The sequence below is a fragment of the Channa argus genome, chromosome 22 (genome assembly GCF_033026475.1).
Source record: "Channa argus isolate prfri chromosome 22, Channa argus male v1.0, whole genome shotgun sequence".
Lineage (NCBI taxonomy): Eukaryota > Metazoa > Chordata > Actinopteri > Anabantiformes > Channidae > Channa > Channa argus.
Genome location: NC_090218.1, coordinates 6,050,418 through 6,067,573, shown reverse-complemented (window position 1 = coordinate 6,067,573; position 17,156 = coordinate 6,050,418). Strand labels below are relative to the sequence as shown.

The following is a 17,156-nucleotide window of genomic DNA, read 5'->3' as shown; positions in this document are numbered from 1 at the left end:
GCAAATAGCAAGACACCACAAAATACTGAAGTTAAACATGTACGTACTTAGTAGATACTACAGTAGTGTATAAAACAAATCACAGTGATATAATTTTGACACTTTTTTCATCGTCAATACAGCAATGATAATGAGCCTAATGTTTTTGCACAGTTTTCTGATAGAGTTCAACACCTCCTAAGTCTTTAAAGAGTAAATGATGGGATTGAGCAGAGATGGTACGGTGCATGCCAAAGTAGAGTTAACTATCCTGGCATTAGGGTGGATGTAAGAGGTTATTACAGCTAAGTTGGTTCCCACAAGTGGAAGAAAGAAAATAGCCACAAGAATCAGCTGAAAAGTATATGTTTTTAGTTCTTTCAGTCGTTCCACTCCTGATGCAATCCTGCTCAGTGCTATTACAATATAAACATATGTTAGTGCGATCAATAAAAAGAAACATGAAGACAATTGCTATAAGAACAAGACGTGCCATTATGTCACCCAGGTGGGTGTAGATGCGGTGTAGCAGGTGGATGGGGTCATCTTTCACTGCCAGTTGAGGATGATAAGCAAACTGGAGGGGATCCAGAGATGTTTCACCAGAGGCCGGAGGAAGTCCAGTATCAGTCTCTTCAATACTTTCTTGATGTGAACTGGTTGACCTTTTACAAAATTCAGTGTCTGCAGTGCTTTTCCTGCCATAGTCTTATGTGCAGTGCTTAAGTGACTTTATGGAGCTCCTCAAGCCAATCAGCAAATACAGTAAATGATATTAAACAAAAATACATTGATTAAAAGATTTTATTAAAAATCTGGAATAAATTCATTTTTTTTATGTGATATCGAAGTCACCTTTCTGGATGGTGTTATGTTGCAAAGCCTATTATTTTTGCAGAGTTTCCTAATAGACTTCAGCACTTCCTCTGTCTGTAAAGAGTAAATAATAGGATTGAGCAAAGATGGTATGGTGTGTGTCAAAGTAGAGTTGATAATCCTGGCGTTAGGGTGGATGTAGGACGTCCATATAGCTATGTTTGTGCCTAAGACTGGTAGAAAGAAAATAGCCACAAGAATCAGGTGAGAAGCACAAGTTTTCAGTGCTTTCAATCGTTCTACCCCTGATGCAATCCTGCTCAGTGCTATGCCAATACAAACATATGTTAATGCTATCAATATAAGAGGCATAAAGACTATTGCTAAAACAACACTAAGTGCCATTATGTCATTTAAAGATGTGTCATTACAGGCCAGATGATACACTGGTCCATGATCACAGAAAAAGCTTTGTATCACCAGGGATCCACAGAAAGAGAGACGATCAATTAAGCCAACAGTAGCTGCTAGTATACTCAATACAAACAGCCACATGAACAGCAGCGATAAAGCAACAGTTGGTTTAGTCACAATACTGTGGTACCTCAAAGGAAAACAAATGGCAATAAATCTGTCAAAGGCCAAAGCGACAAGTGTCACTGACTGTACACCTCCAAAGAAGACAACAAAGAACATGTAACTTAAACAAGCCTCATAGACAATTTCTCTCCTGTCAAACAAAAATGTGTCTAAGACTTTTGGGATGAGAGCAGTGCTCCCACACAAATCTGTCAAAGCCAGGTTGAACACAATCATGTATTTGGGAGTATGAAGAGTCTTGACCAGGTAGATAACTAACAGGAGAAAAACATTTCCAACAACAGTCACAGTGTAGATGAAACTCAAGAAGACATAGTAATACTGAACATGTGGAATATTTGAAAGGCCACTGACATAAAACGACACAGGACGAACAAATGTGTCATTAAATATGGTAGAAGCTTTATCATCTGTACTCATTTTGAATATTTGTCTCCCTAGATTTAAAAAAGAAAATAACATAAGCTACAATAAAGGATAACACAGCTCCAGGATAGGAACTAATGTGTTCAGTTACCTGAAATGGGTCCTACTCTGAGAGAACTGATATTTATACTGTATCCTGTACATGTTGGGACACCAAACACGGTCACATGGCCAAGACTGTTAAGCTTTTCCTTCTCCATGTTACCTGTTGCAGGGTACAGGCACCTTATTTCGGGCATTTCACTACCTTTCTATTCATGAGCTGCATCCTGTGTTCGGAATTTCTGTGGTGATTTTAAAATGTTAAGTCAGTACTAGTGCCATAGTAGGTCAGACAAGGAATGCAACCTTAGGTTTGCAAGTACAATTACAGCATACTGTAAGTTTGCTGGTTTGTGAATTAACATTAGGCAAACTGCATGTTTTTTTTATTTTTTATTTTTTCAAATACTGTTGTTTGCTATTGAAGATTCAATTGTGGTTAAACACATAACAGAATAACTCAGGAACAAAATATTTATTTACATAGCGTGTAGGGGAATTAGAGTGAATACATTTTGTTTCTGTGGGTAAACTCCATATGAACTCAACTCTATATGATAAACGGAACAAGGGAAAGAAGACGTACATCATTTCATGATTCAGTGTTGTCACGGTGGTGATATGGAAGTGAAGAAGTCAGGAAAAGCACATGAGAAGCAGGGATGGAGGACAGATCCAAATTAGAGCAGTGGAGGTTTGAGTAATGATGTAGATGGAACAGACTGGAGACAGAAAAGCTGGACCCATGCAATATTGATCCAGTGAGTGGAACATTGATGGGATTGAAGAAGCTTGAGTCATGTGTTTAAATAACAGCTGACGGAAGTGGGGAGAGAGGCCGATTTATGGCATTTTGGCAGATGCAAGAGTGACTCCTTAGAAAGTTGAACCCTCTCAGAAAGATCTTTGGGTTAGGATGAAGAAAAAGAGTGGGAGCAGAGGAAATGGCTCGGCCATGACATGTTGGCTTATCTTGCCTTGCCCATTTGTTTTTGTCTCCCATTAGGTCTTGGTAGGTGGAATCTACAGAGTGCACCTGGTCAGCTGTGCCCATTCCAGGCAGCATGGTGGTGGAATGGTTAGCACTGCTGCATCACAGCTAGAAGGTCCCTGGTTTGAGTTCTCCCTTAGATTGTGTGAGTTTCCTGCAGTTACCTCATTCATGCATAGAACAACAATTCAGCTTTAATGGCCAAGAATAAAAACACACTGGTTGTTGGTAGCTGTCTGGGAAAATATGCGTTCAACAGAAAACCAAACACTGACAATAAATAGAGAAATGGCAACTAGAGACAAAATTAGAGTAACAGCTGCAGACAATGTAATAATGATGTAAGGAAGGCAAACACAAGTGGACATTGTGTGGAAGTTCCAACACCCCAGAAATGAGAAAGTTGCCATAGTTGACACAGTGCTGGTGGATATGGTGATGAAAGGCAGAGTCGGGGTGAGTGCAGTGGATTTCAGGAGAGGTTATCGCCACAGTTTTGAGCCTGTTCAGTTCCAGGCTGCTTTGACTGCACCACACCCTCAGCTGTTCATCTACACTTTTAACGAAGAGTCTGTAGCAGAAAAATGAGGCTCAGGGACATGCAGAGTTTCTCAGAGGTAAGGGCTCAAATGTCTAACACTGTGAGGCTATTTTATCAAATTAAATATTCTGAATCATTAACTGAGTTAACCTTTACCAGAAGAACAAACAACATATGATTATATATGTGCGTGTGCATGTGTATAACTAAAATAATACTTGCTTGACTTTATCAATCTATTCAATCCAAGGCATTCTGTCCATAAGATGCACAAAGCCTTAGGGAAATTCAATATAAGCAATCCAGCTGGTCAAGACTATTATTTTTTAAACATTGCTCTAGATCTTTTTTTTTTTCTCTCAGATATATTTTCAGTCTGACCAATATTACAAATAAGATTCCAAATGTGTTTAGTTGAAAGGTGGCAAAACAGAGATGACTGTGTTTTGTAGTTGCATTTTATTATTTAAATAAAACATTTGTAAATATATTTTAAATATTTACATCCAACAAAAATATTGCTTATAATTGCCAGCCTTTTATCGAACAACTTCTATTTTAAGAAGTCAGCTGATATGTGATTTCATTATGTAAGGTAGACTAATATATGGCTACTGTAACACCAAAACATAGTAAATGCCAAGACAGACATATAAAATTAAACTGGTACTAATACTTACTAGTTTATATAAAAATGCTACAAAATATAGTTGAACAATTTTAACACTTTTTACTTTATCAAAACAGGAGTGACGTGTCATTTTTTTGAATTTTTTTTAAATGTTTCTAAGCCTAATGTTTTTGCAAAGTTTCCTGATAGACTTCAGCACTTCTTCTGTCTTTAAAGAGTAAATGATGGGATTGAGCAGAGATGGTAAGGTGTGTGTCAAAGTAGAGTTAAGTATCCTGGCATTAGGGTGGATGTAGGACGTCAGTACAGCTAAGTTGGTTCCCATCAGTGGCAGGAAAAAAATAGCCACAAGAATCAGGTGAGATGTACAAGTTTTCAGTGCTTTCCATCGTTCCACACCTGAGGCAATCCTGCTCAGTGCTATGCAAATACAAATGTATGTCAATACTATCAATATAAGAGGAATACAGATGACCATAAATACGACAACAAATGCCATTATGTAATTTAAATATCTGTCATTGCAGGCCAGGCGATATAATGGTCCATGATCACAGTAAAAGCTTTGTATCTCCAAAGATCCACAGAAGGAGAGACGATCAATTAATCCAGCCATGCATCCTATTACAGCCAGTGAAACAAGCCATTCAAGCACCATCACTCCAGCAATAACTGGTTTGGTCACAATTCTGTGGTACCTCAAAGGAAAACAAATTGCTAAGAATCTGTCATAAGCCATAGTGACAAGTGTCCATGACTGCACACTTGCAAAGAACCAAACAAAGAACATGTAACTTAAACAAGCTTCATAGACAATTTCTCTCCTGTCAAACAAAAATGTGTCAAAGACTTTTGGGATGAGAGCAGTGCTGCCACACAAATCTGTCAAAGCCAGGCTGAACACAATCATGTATTTAGGAGTATGAAGAGTCTTGACCAGGTAAATCACAGCTATAAGGAAACTATTCCCAACAACAGTCATTATGTAGATGAAACACAGAAAGCAATAAAAATACTTTACATTAGGAATATTGGAAAACCCATTAAGATAGAATTTTGCTGGGCGAACAAATGTGGTATTCAGTATGGTGGCAGCTTTTACTTCTGGGCCCATGATAAAAATGTTTACCTAGATGTAAAACGAGAAAATAGCACAATGAATGATTCCGGATGACAGAACTGACTGATGGAAATTCTTAAAAGCAAACAGACATCTGCCAAAGCCAAATGCGCAGTTCCCTAAAGTGAGAAGTACTGTGAGAGACCTGTTATTTATATTGCTCCACTTTCATTGTGGGGCAGCAGATATTCAGGTGACTGTCACATGATCTTGATTGAAATACTATTTTTTAATATCATGGATGTGCTGATGCAGTTGAGTACACTCTTCATTGATCACACATAAAGCACATAATTACTCTTAAAATTACAATTTTCAATTATTAAAACTGCTTTTCCACACAGCCATTCGAAAATATGACATTTCAACAGACTTTATCCAACCTTAGTGTGGAACCCTAGACTGTGTGAATTTAGAGTCATGTAACTGTAGTTCAGTGCAGTAAGAAAATGTAGGAACATTGGACATTGGAAAAAGGGAAAAAAACATTGGAAAAAGGGAAAATAAAATAATAAATAATTTAGGATGACACAGCTGACTGATGGAAAGTGTTGTAAGAAAACTGACATCAGACAATACCAAGTACTGCATGAAGTTTCCCTGACTAGTACTCTCAGATGGCTGATATTCCTATTGCTCCACAGTGGGGCAGCAGAAATGCAGGCGACTGTCATATGATTATGAATGAGATACTGATATATTTCAATATCATGAATGTGCTGATTCATTCGAAACAATTAACTACTTTCACCAAGATAGTAAATTATTCATTACTGGCACAGTGTACAAAGAGCATAGAATTATGAATGGTATATTAAAGCATACACGCAGAAGACATTAAATAATAATAAATACTGACAGAGATTCCAAAGCCTCTCTGTTTAAGTCTAAACTGTGTCAATTCAAAGTTCCTAGTGTGACTGTAGCTTAATCTTTTTTTCTCTTTTTTTTTACATTTTGCTCATTGCCTCTGAGTATTACTTCCACCCCTTATATTTTCTGTTCATTTTTTTATGCATCTAAATAGCTTCATCCAGTCTGAGAAAATTGTTGCTTGCGGGCCATCATAACTACAGTCTGGTTACTTAAGAGACACCGGTGATGCTTTTACTAACCTCCCTCAGGTGTTTACTTGTAGTTACATATAACTACGAGAAAGTGTATAAAATACCTATGTTGAAGATGAGACTATAATTATGCTTTTTACATTTTCAGTTTTTTTTTTCTATTTTGTTCTCTCTTCTTTACATGTATATGCATTACATACAGCATGTGGTAGGTCACATATATTACTTGTCTAGACTCACCTTGTACTAAGGAGAACAAACTGCAGACTGCTCCCACACTCTGCAGTTCAACAATACATTTGTCATCTTTTCATTTAAAACATATTTCTTTGATAGTTGACATGGTGTCTGTGTCTCTAAACCTTTAGTCTTTTAAGCCTAAGCTTAAAATGTCAAAAAAAAAAATCGATTTGGAAACTTGATGTCTGTCTAAAATATGTGTCCAATTAGGTCATGGCTGTTTATTCTCAAAACTATAAAAAAAACAAAAAAACAAACTGTTTTGAACATCAAACTGTTATGAACATCAAACTAAATGATGTTCATATCCCAGAGCTACTGTACATTCTGAAAACAATTTACTCTCAAAGACAGTTTGTTTCAAAGATTCTCACTATAAAATAAATACATATACTGTATACAAAGCAGCAGAAGACAGATGTTGATTAAATCGGTTTACACGTTATAGCCAACTGAGTTTGGCATCCTCGTTATCAACATGTTTTCTTTATAAGCTATGATTCAGAAATGAAGCTAATGTAAAAATTCTAGAAGCCTCACACTGAAATTATTTCCCTGAGAGATATTCTTACACACAACCACAGACAAAAAAATCTAACTCTTAGTATTTCTTTTGTATATTGCCTTAAACAGTTGTGGAAAGAGACAGAGTTTACTATTAAGCAAAGTAGGCAATTCCCATAATCCCCCAGTTTGGAGGGGCCCAAAAAACAGAACTGATCTATGATGTTATGATACAGTAGCCAAATGCTTTGATATTCAAAGACAAATGTAGCCGACTCTGCACTTACTTACAATATGTACTCAAAGCGAGCATGCAAGGAAATCATAATCAATATAATGGATTCATTTTCCAAGACAGGTCAGTGGTCTTTGCAACACCAAAACAGAGTAAATTGCAAGACACCACAGGTCCCTGGTTTGAGTTCTCCCTTAGATTGTGTGAGTTGCCTGCAGTTACCCCATTCATGCATGGAAGAACATTTCAGCTTTAATTGCCAAGTATACAAACACACTGGTTGTTGGTAGCCGTCTGGGAAAATATGCGTTCAACAGAAAACCAAACACTGACAATAAATAGAGAAATGGCAACCAGAGACAAAATGAGAGTAACAGCTGAACAAAATGTAATAATGATGTAAGGAAGGCAAACACAAGTGGACATTGTGTGGAAGTTCCAACACCCCAGGAATTAGAAAGTTGCCATAGTTGACACAGTGCTGGTGGATATGGTGATGAAAGGCAGCGTCGGGGTGAGTGCAGTGGATTTCAGGAGAGGTTATCGCCACAGTTTTGAGCCTGTTGAGTTCCAGGCTGCTTTGACTGCACCACACCCTCAGCTGTTCATCTACACTTTTAACGAAGAGTCTGTAGCAGAAAAATGAGGCTCAGGGACATGCAGAGTTTCTCAGAGGTAAGGGCTCAAATGTCTAACACTGTGAGGCTATTTTATCAAAATACAATATCATTCATTTACCATGCTGACACCAGCATCTATTTTAAATCTAGTGAATCATTAACTGAGTTAACCTTTACCAGAAGATCAAACAACATATGATTATATATGTGTGTGTGCATGTGTATAACTAAAATAATACTTGCTTGACTTTGTGAATAATGGATCTATTCAATCCAAGGCATTCTGTCCATAAGATGCACAAAGCCTTAGTAAAATTCAATATAAAAAAACCTGCTGGTCTATTATTTTTTAAACATTGCTCTAGATCATATTTTTTTTTCTCTCAGATATATTTTCAGTCTGACCAATATTACAAATAAGATTCCAAATGTGTTTTGTTGAAAGGTGGCAAAAAAGAGATGAGTGTGTTTTGTAGTTGCATTTTATTATTTTAATAAAACAAAAATATTGCTTATAATTGCCAGCCTTTGCCAACAACTTCTATTTTAAGAAGTCAGTTGATATATGTGAAGTTAAGAATTTAGTTGATATGTGATTTCATTATGTAAGGTAGACCAATATATGGCTACTGTAACACCAAAACACAGTTAATGCCAAGATAAAATTAAACTGGTACAAATACTTACTAGTTTATATAAAAACGCTACAAAATATAGTTGTACAATTTTAACACTTTTAACTTTGTCAAAACAGGAGTGACGTGTCATTTTTTTGAATTTTTTTGAGTGTTTCTAAGCCTATTGTTTTTGCAGAGTTTCCTGATAGACTTCCGCACTTCTTCTGTCTTTAAAGAGTAAATGATGGGATTGAGCAGAGATGGTAAGGTGTGTGTCAAAGTAGAGTTAAGTATCCTGGCATTAGGGTGGATGTAGGACGTCAGTACAGCTAAGTTGGTTCCCATTAGTGGCAGGAAAAAAATAGACACAAGAATCAGGTGAGACGTACAAGTTTTCAGTGCTTTCCATCGTTCCACACCTGAGGCAATCCTGCTCAGTGCTATGCAAATACAAATGTATGTCAATACTATCAATATAAGAGGAATACAGATGACCAAAAATAAGAGAACATATGCCATAATGTAATTTAAAGATGTGTCATTGCAGGCCAGGCGATATAATGGTCCATGATCACAGTAAAAGCTTTGTATCACCAAAGATCCACAGAAGGAGAGACGATCAATTAATCCAGCCATGGATGCTATTACAGCCAGTGAAACAAGCCATTCAAGCACCATCACTCCAGCAATAACTGGTTTGGTCACAATTCTGTGGTACCTCAAAGGAAAACAAATTGCTAAGAATCTGTCATAAGCCATAGTGACAAGTGTCCATGACTGCACACTTGCAAAGAACCAAACAAAGAACATGTAACTTAAACAAGCTTCATAGACAATTTCTCTCCTGTCAAACAAAAATGTGTCAAAGACTTTTGGGATGAGAGCAGTGCTCCCACATAAATCTGTCAAAGCCAGGCTGAAAACAATCATGTATTTAGGAGTATGAAGAGTCTTGACCAGGTAAATCACAGCTATAAGGAAACTATTCCCAACAACAGTCATTATGTAGATGAAACACAGAAAGCAATAAAAATACTTTACATTAGGAATATTGGAAAACCCATTAAGATAGAATTTTGCTGGGCGAACAAATGTGGTATTCAGTATGGTGGCAGCTTTTACTTCTGGGCCCATGATAAAAATGTTTACCTAGATGTAAAACGAGAAAATAGCACAATGAATGATTCCGGATGACAGAACTGACTGATGGAAATTCTTAAAAGCAAACAGACATCTGCCAAAGCCAAATGCGCAGTTCCCTAAAGTGAGAAGTACTGTGAGAGACCTGTTATTTATATTGCTCCACTTTCATTGTGGGGCAGCAGAAATTCAGGTGACTGTCACATGATCTTGATTGAAATACTATTTTTTAATGTCATGGATGTGCTGATGCAGTTGAGTACACTCTTCATTGATCACACATAAAGCACATAATTACTCTTAAAATTACAATTTTCAATTATTAAAAATGCTTTTCCACACAGCCATTCGACAATATGACATTTCAACAGACTTTATCCAACCTTAGTGTGGAACCCTAGACTGTGTGAATTTAGAGTCATGTAACTGTAGTTAAGTGCAGTAAGAAAATGTAAGACCATTTTGCTCATTGGAGATTATTGTACCTTCCACCCCTGGAAATAGTGTTGCCCAGTTACCACTTTGAAGACCTACTTCCCTATGAAAAACCAGCCTTTCATCCGTTAAGATTACAGACATTGGCAAGACAGCTGTATCGCCTCAGAATTGCTGCCTCAGTTGGCTGACAGCCAGTTGTCAGCCAGTTTTTATTGTAAATTAATGTGAGCAGCTCTGTTCATGCCCCGGCATCGGTTTTAAAAAAAAGCAAAAGCAACATTGTTTGCTGTTCTTTATGCAATAATGATTTACAATGCAAATTATGAATGAAGGTACCCTGTCACTGCTGCACTTGTTTTACTAATTTTTACACTTACATGGACACTCAGTCAGATGTATAGAGACTGGACCATGTATTTGATCAGTTGCCCTCTCCTCCCTGAGTCAGAGAGCGAGACAGAGAAAGAGTAATCGACGGGGATACGGACTGAATGGAGAGGGGCCAACAACAATAACAATACCAGTAGATCTGAGTAATATAACAGTGTTTTCTGATGGTTTCATTACGATTACATTCTGACGCACAAATCAACACAGCCACATCTCTGGCCATCTGCCTATGTGTGCATAGGCTCAGTCAAACAGACGCACAGACTGGAAACTGGATTCATATAGTGGTGATGTTCGCAATGCGGAAATAAAGAACATCCACGACGCAAATCATTGCTACAATACACTGAGGATTTTTGATCATAGTTGACATGGTGTCTGTGTCTCTAAACCTTTGTGGGCGACTGTGGCGCAGGAAGGTAGAGCGGCTGTCCACCAATCTCGCAGTTGTTGATTCAATCCGAATTGAATTGTCCTTGAGTAAGACACTGAACCCCAACTTAGTTGCTCCCGGTGAGCATTGGTCAGCTGCATAGCAGCTCCCTCATCGGTGTATGAGTGTGCGTGTGATTGTGAGTGTGAATGGGTGAATAAGAAGCAGTGTAAAGTGCTTTGAGTGCCAATAGGTAGAAAAGTGCTATATAAGTGCAGACCATTTAATCAATTAAGCTCAAAATGTAAAAAAAAAAAAAATCTATTTGGAAACTTAATATGTGTCCAATTAGGTCATGGCTGTTTATTGTAAAAAATATCGAAAAAACAGTGTAAACCCTGATGAAGGGTCCCTAACCCCATGCAATTTTTCAGTCTCTGCTTAATATGATGGTTTTGTATTCAAAGAACTAACTGACTCATTCAGTAAACCATCTAAAACTAATAATTTACACATCAAGCAACATTTAATCAAAATAAGATTAGTGTTAAAGGGAAGGATATGCATTTGATATATTCTACAGTGTAGCTTGAGAACATAGAGGTTTCACTTGCAGCCTAAATGATGTTCATATCCCAGAGCTACTGTACATTCTGAAAACAATTTACTCTCAAAGACAGTTTGTTTCAAAGATTCTCACTATAAAATAAATACATATACTGTATACAAAGCAGCAGAAGACAGATGTTGATTAAATCGGTTTACACGTTATAGCCAACTGAGTTTGGCATCCTCGTTATCAACATGTTTTCTTTACAAGCTTTGATTCAGAAATGAAGCTAATGTAAAAATTCCATAAGCCTCACACTGAAATTATTTCCCTGAAATATATTCTTACACACAAAATAAAATCTAACTCTTAGTATTTCTTTTGTATATTGCCTTAAACAGTTGTGGAAAGAGACAGAGTTTACTATTAGGCAAAGTAGGCGATTCCCGTAATCCCCCAGTTTGGAGGGACCCAAAAAACAGAACTGATCTATGATGTTATGATACAGTAGCCAAATGCTTTGAAATTCAAAGACAAATGTAGCCTTACAATATGTACTAAAAGCGGGCATGCAAGGAAATCATAATCATTATAATGGAGTCATTTTCCAAGACAGGTCAGTGGCCTTTGCAACAACAAAACAGAGTAAATTGCAAGACACTACAGAATGTCATTGTTAATGTCATGATATTTTTACTTACTTTTTACAGTCACTACACCAGTGATAATGAAGGAATTTTTTGAAAGAGCCTATTTCTTAATCTAATGTTTTTGCAGAGATTCCTGATAGACTTCAGCACTTCTTCAGTCTTTAAGGAGTAAATGATGGGATTGAGCAGAGATGGTAAGGTGTGTGCCAAAGTAGAGTTAACAATCCTAATATTAGGGTGGATGTATGTCATTACAGCTAAGTTGGTTCCCACAAGCGGCAGGAAGAAAATAGCTACAAGAATCAGGTGAGACGTACAAGTTTTCAATGCTTTCAGTCGTTCTACACCTGATGCAATTCTGCTCAGTGCTATGACAATACAAACATATGTCATAACTATCAATATAAGGGGAATACAGATGACAATAAATAAGAGAACACATGCCATTATGTAATTTAAGGATGTGTCATTGCAGGCCAGGCGATATAATGGTCCATGATCACAGTAAAAGCTTTGTATCACCAGTGATCCACAGAAGGAGAGACGATCAATTAGTCCAGCCATGCATCCTATTACAGCCAGTGAAACAAGCCATTCAAGCAGCAAAACTGCAGCAGTAGCTGGTTTTGTCACAATTCTGTGGTACCTCAAAGGAAAGGAAATCGCTATAAATCTGTCATAAGCCATAGTCACAAGTGTCCATGACTGCACACTTGCAAAGAACCAAACAAAGAACATGTAACTTAAACAAGCTTCATAGACAATTTCTCTCCTGTCAAACAAAAATGTGTCTAAGACTTTTGGGATGAGAGCAGTGCTCCCACACAAATCTGTCAAAGCCAGGCTGAACACAATCATGTATTTAGCAGTATGAAGAGTCTTAACCAGGTAAATCACAGCTATAAGGAAACTATTCCCAACAACACTCATTATGTAGATGAAACACAGAAAACAATAAAAATACTTTACATTAGGGATGTTGGAAAACCCATTAACATAGAATGTTGCTGGGCGAATAAATGTGGTATTCAGTATGGTGGCAGCCTTTACTTCTGGGCCCATGATAAAAAATGTTCACCTAGATATAAAATTGAACATAACACAATGAGTAATTTGGGATGAATGATTGTAGGCAAAATGGCATCAGACAATACCAAGTGGGCAGTTTCCTAAAGTGAGAATTACTGTGGGACACCACTTATTTATATGGTTTCACATTCATTGTGGGAAAGCAGAAATGTACATCACTGTCACATGATTATGAATGAGATTCTGATATATTTTAATAATATGTCACCCAGACAGTACAATATACACAAAGCTTATTATTGCTGCCATTATAAAATATAATTTGTAATTTGAATTTTTAGAATTTTTTTCAGAGCCATTTTATAATATTTAACAGTATTAGTTTTTTCCACCTCACTCTCTATGTCCAGATTGTGTACATTTATATTCAGTTATAGTTTAACAGGACTTTTTGCTGGTTGTAGGTAAATTTATCTGAGTACTTCTTCCAGCAACAAAGATATTATTGCCTACTTAACCAAATTTAAAGAGCTTCCTACACTGATACCATCTGACTGACCACATGTCAGTGAAGGTTCTCATTCATCCAGGCTTAGTTAACTGGAAGTTGAGTTAGGGCTGTGCAATTAGTTTAATTTGGATTTCATTACGATTATTACTTCCAATGATTATAAAAATTAGAAAGAGATGCTTTCATTTATGTCAGAAATTACTTACCCGAGTACTCCTTCCACCACTCAAATTATTATTGACATTTTCTCTGAAGATTAAATCCACCCTTCCTTTGCCGATACGAGTCACTTTATTAGGTACACATTGTAAGGACCAGGTTTGCAGTGTTTGTTTTTACGAAAAAAGTCAGAATAATAACTCTGAAGTGTGAGAGACCAAGCTCTTAAGGAAATTGACCCATTAAGACACAGAATGTGAGAAAATATGTAAGATTTAATAAATATTTGCGAATGAGATTGGGGAAGGGATCCAGCAGAGTGGGAGGAAGAGGATTTCCGTCTGTGTGGTGTTCCAGCCATTGGAGGCTGCTGGGGAACACTGGACAGTAACCAACATTAGGAACACCAGAAAAGGAGTAATTTCCTCGCTTGCTTGTGAAGTAACTGACTCTAGAAGGTTCACGCTAGTATAAAGTTTCAATACAAATCCTAAGTCAAATACAGCCCAAAGCCCAAATCAAACACAGAGACTGAGACAGGCGAGAGGTAAACAGGCAGGTCAAACTGGATCAGGTCAACTGTGGAATCTGTCCAAGAAAACTGGCTGGCAAAGTTGCTACCATGACCACAGGGAGACAATCTGCCAATGAGACTGGGAGAGAACAGGGTAAATACAGGGTTCAAACAGGGTGATCAACAAAGAAAAAACACCAGGCAAAAAGGAAAATCTACGTGAAGCTTGTCAGTGGGACAAGCCAAGGATGAAGTGGAAGACAAGGTAGTTATGAGCCGGACAGAAAACAGAACATGAAGTGTGCAGTTAGCCGTCAACCATTTAGCTAGTGTTAGCTCCCCACCAGGGACAAACTGAAGAAAGTCCGCACACTATTAAGTCAAATTTAAATCGCTTCATATGTCGTAATTAGAGATAATATCATTTTAGAAACAATCTTTAAACTCAGAACTGTGTACACAAAGACAACCATTGATGTCATGGTTTATGGTGTTCTCGTGACTTAATACGGCTATTATAGCCAGTGATCATCTACTTTACTTTCAAACTTAAAATAATATTTTTGTGGACTTTGTAATAACTAGTCTCCCACAAAGTGGAAATTTTACACACCATGCTGCCCTAATTAACCCACACACAAGTAGTAACAACTGCATACATATAATAATAATAAAAATATAATATTTAGAAGGACGCATTTATTGTTACTGAGAAAAGGCACATCACAGATTCATGTCTGGAGTTTATGAATTGATATAGAATAGGTCCAAAGAGAATAAAAATTGGAAAAAAAAAATCTATATTTTTCTTCATCCCTTGATACAAGGCAGAATTTATCCCTGATATCGTGTTGTTTATCATGTTATTATTATGAACCTATCATCCAAATGTTGGAGTAAGCAGGCAACATTTTTCCTCTGTCGTCTAGTTTGGGTGAACCCTTGTAAATTGTATCCTCCGTTTGCTGTTTTTAGCTGACAGGACTGCTGTGGCCCATCTGCCTCAAAGTTCCATATGTTGTTGATTCAGAGTTGCTCTCCTGCATATGCTGGTTGTAACGAATGGTTATTTGAGTGAATGTTGTCTTTCTATCAGCTTGAATCAGTCTGGACATTCTCCTCTGACCTGTGGCATTGACGAGGCATTTTTGGCATGAGAACTGCTGCCCACTGGATGATTTCTCTATTTTAAACTATTATTTGTAAACCCTGGAGATGGCTGTGCAAGAAAATCCAAGTAGAAGTAGAACAGCCACATTCAAATTAGCATAAAACACCTTTGTTGCCATTCTAATGCTCAGTCTGAACTTTAGCAGATCAGCTTGACCGTGCCTACATGTTCAAATGCCTTGAGTTGCTGCCATGTGATTGGCTGATTAGATATGTGGATTAACGAGCAGTTGAATCTATTAAAGTGGCCAGTAAATTTATTTTCAATCAAACTATTTTTTGCACACCGTTGTTGTAGACAGCGCCTCTTTTTTCAACAAGTATAGGTTGACTATTCTTTTTCACATATTGTATTGTCTGTAAACAGTTTATACACATCTGTATGAACAATTTAAAGAGAATATCATTGTACACATTACAAGATTTTAAGCAGATATATCCTGTATTGTAGTTCCTTTTGTTCCTAATATTTTCACATATTTCTAATTTACTTATCTTTATGTTGAATTTCATGTCCATCTATTGCTCAACAAATAATGGTTCAATTTGTAAGGCAGATTAATTCCGTTCAATTAACAGTTCAACAAAATGTAACAGTGTTTTTACAATAAAACTTTACAAAACACTATAGTATTTGAAAATCGATTACTTTGTCAATACATCAGTAATAAAAGGGTCCAATTTATTGGTGAGCCTGTTTCTAAGGCTTTTGAAAAGTTTCCTGATGGAGTTCATCACTTCTTCTGTCTTTAAAGTGTAAATGATGGGATTGAGCAGAGATGGTAAAGTGTGTGTCAAAGTAGAGTTAACTATCCTGGCATTAGGGTGGATGTAGGTAATTACAGCTAAGTTGGTTCCTACAACTGGCAGGAAGAAAATGGCAACAAGAATCAGGTGAGAAGTACAAGTTTTCAATGCTTTCAGTCGTTCCACTCTTGATGCAATCCTGCTCAGTGCTATGACAATACAAACATATGTTAATGCGATCAATATAAGAGGAATAAAGACGACTGCAGTTAAGATAACATATGCAATTATGAAATTTAAAGATGTGTCATTACAGGCCAGACGAAATACCGGTCCGTGATCACAGAAAAAGCTTTGTATTACCAGTGATCCACAGAAGGAGAGACGATCAATTAGTCCAGCCATGCATCCTATTGCAGCCAATAAAAGAACCCATCCAAGCAGCAGCACTGCAGCAGTAGCTGGTTTTGTCACAATGCTATGGTACCTTAATGGAAAGCAAATCGCTATAAATCTGTCAAAGGCCATAGTGACAAGTGTCCATGACTGCACACTCCCAAAGAACGAAACAAAGAACATGTAACTTAAACAAGCTTCATAGACAATTTCTCTCCTGTCAAACAAAAATGTATCTAAGACTTTTGGGATGAGAGCAGTGCTCCCACACAAATCTGTCAAAGCCAGGCTGAAAACAATCATGTATTTAGCAGTATGAAGAGTCTTGACCAAGTAAATCACAGCTATGAGGAAACCATTCCCAACAACAGTCATTATGTAGATGAAACACAGGAAAAAATAATAAAACGTTGCATTAGGAAAATTGGAAAACCCATTAATATAGAATTTTGCAGGGCGAATTAATGTGGTATTCAGTATGGTGGCAGCTTTCTCTTCTAGAGCCATGACAAATATGATTCCCTCGTTGTAAAAAGCAAAAATATTAGAATAAATGATTAAATACCTGCCTGACTGTTTTAAGCAAACTTTGAAACTGATATTAGACAATACCAAGTGAGCAGTTCCTTAAAGTGAGAACTACTGTGAGAGACCTGTTAT

At 37.1% G+C, this 17,156-nt stretch overlaps 5 protein-coding genes across 6 annotated transcripts; all 5 read right to left on the bottom strand.

Annotated features, from left to right (window-relative positions):
- Positions 1-786: 786 nt before the first annotated feature.
- LOC137108207 (olfactory receptor 1-like) lies at positions 787-1,815 on the bottom strand. The gene has a single exon (XM_067492569.1). The coding sequence runs from the start codon at positions 1,813-1,815 to the stop codon at positions 787-789; it is 1,029 nt and encodes a 342-aa protein (XP_067348670.1).
- A 2,356-nt stretch (positions 1,816-4,171) lies between these two features.
- LOC137108206 (olfactory receptor 1468-like) lies at positions 4,172-5,008 on the bottom strand. Its single transcript, XM_067492568.1, has one exon. The coding sequence runs from the start codon at positions 5,006-5,008 to the stop codon at positions 4,172-4,174; it is 837 nt and encodes a 278-aa protein (XP_067348669.1).
- A 3,568-nt stretch (positions 5,009-8,576) lies between these two features.
- Positions 8,577-10,678, bottom strand: LOC137107923 (olfactory receptor 51F2-like). 2 transcript variants are annotated; one of them, XM_067492073.1, is made up of 2 exons: positions 10,657-10,678; positions 8,577-9,544 (listed from the first exon to the last, which is right to left on the bottom strand). In XM_067492073.1, exons 1-2 carry the CDS (start codon positions 10,676-10,678, stop codon positions 8,577-8,579), a joined length of 990 nt encoding a protein of 329 aa, XP_067348174.1. The 2 variants fall into 2 exon arrangements, with proteins under 2 accessions (XP_067348174.1, XP_067348175.1); XM_067492074.1 differs by lacking the exon at positions 10,657-10,678 and adding an exon at positions 9,923-9,932 and having other exon boundaries at positions 8,577-9,550.
- A 1,355-nt stretch (positions 10,679-12,033) lies between these two features.
- LOC137108204 (olfactory receptor 51F2-like) lies at positions 12,034-12,900 on the bottom strand. Its single transcript, XM_067492567.1, has one exon. It carries the CDS (start codon positions 12,898-12,900, stop codon positions 12,034-12,036), a length of 867 nt encoding a protein of 288 aa, XP_067348668.1.
- A 3,098-nt stretch (positions 12,901-15,998) lies between these two features.
- LOC137108203 (olfactory receptor 1-like) lies at positions 15,999-17,003 on the bottom strand. The gene has a single exon (XM_067492566.1). It carries the CDS (start codon positions 17,001-17,003, stop codon positions 15,999-16,001), a length of 1,005 nt encoding a protein of 334 aa, XP_067348667.1.
- Positions 17,004-17,156: the final 153 nt, after the last annotated feature.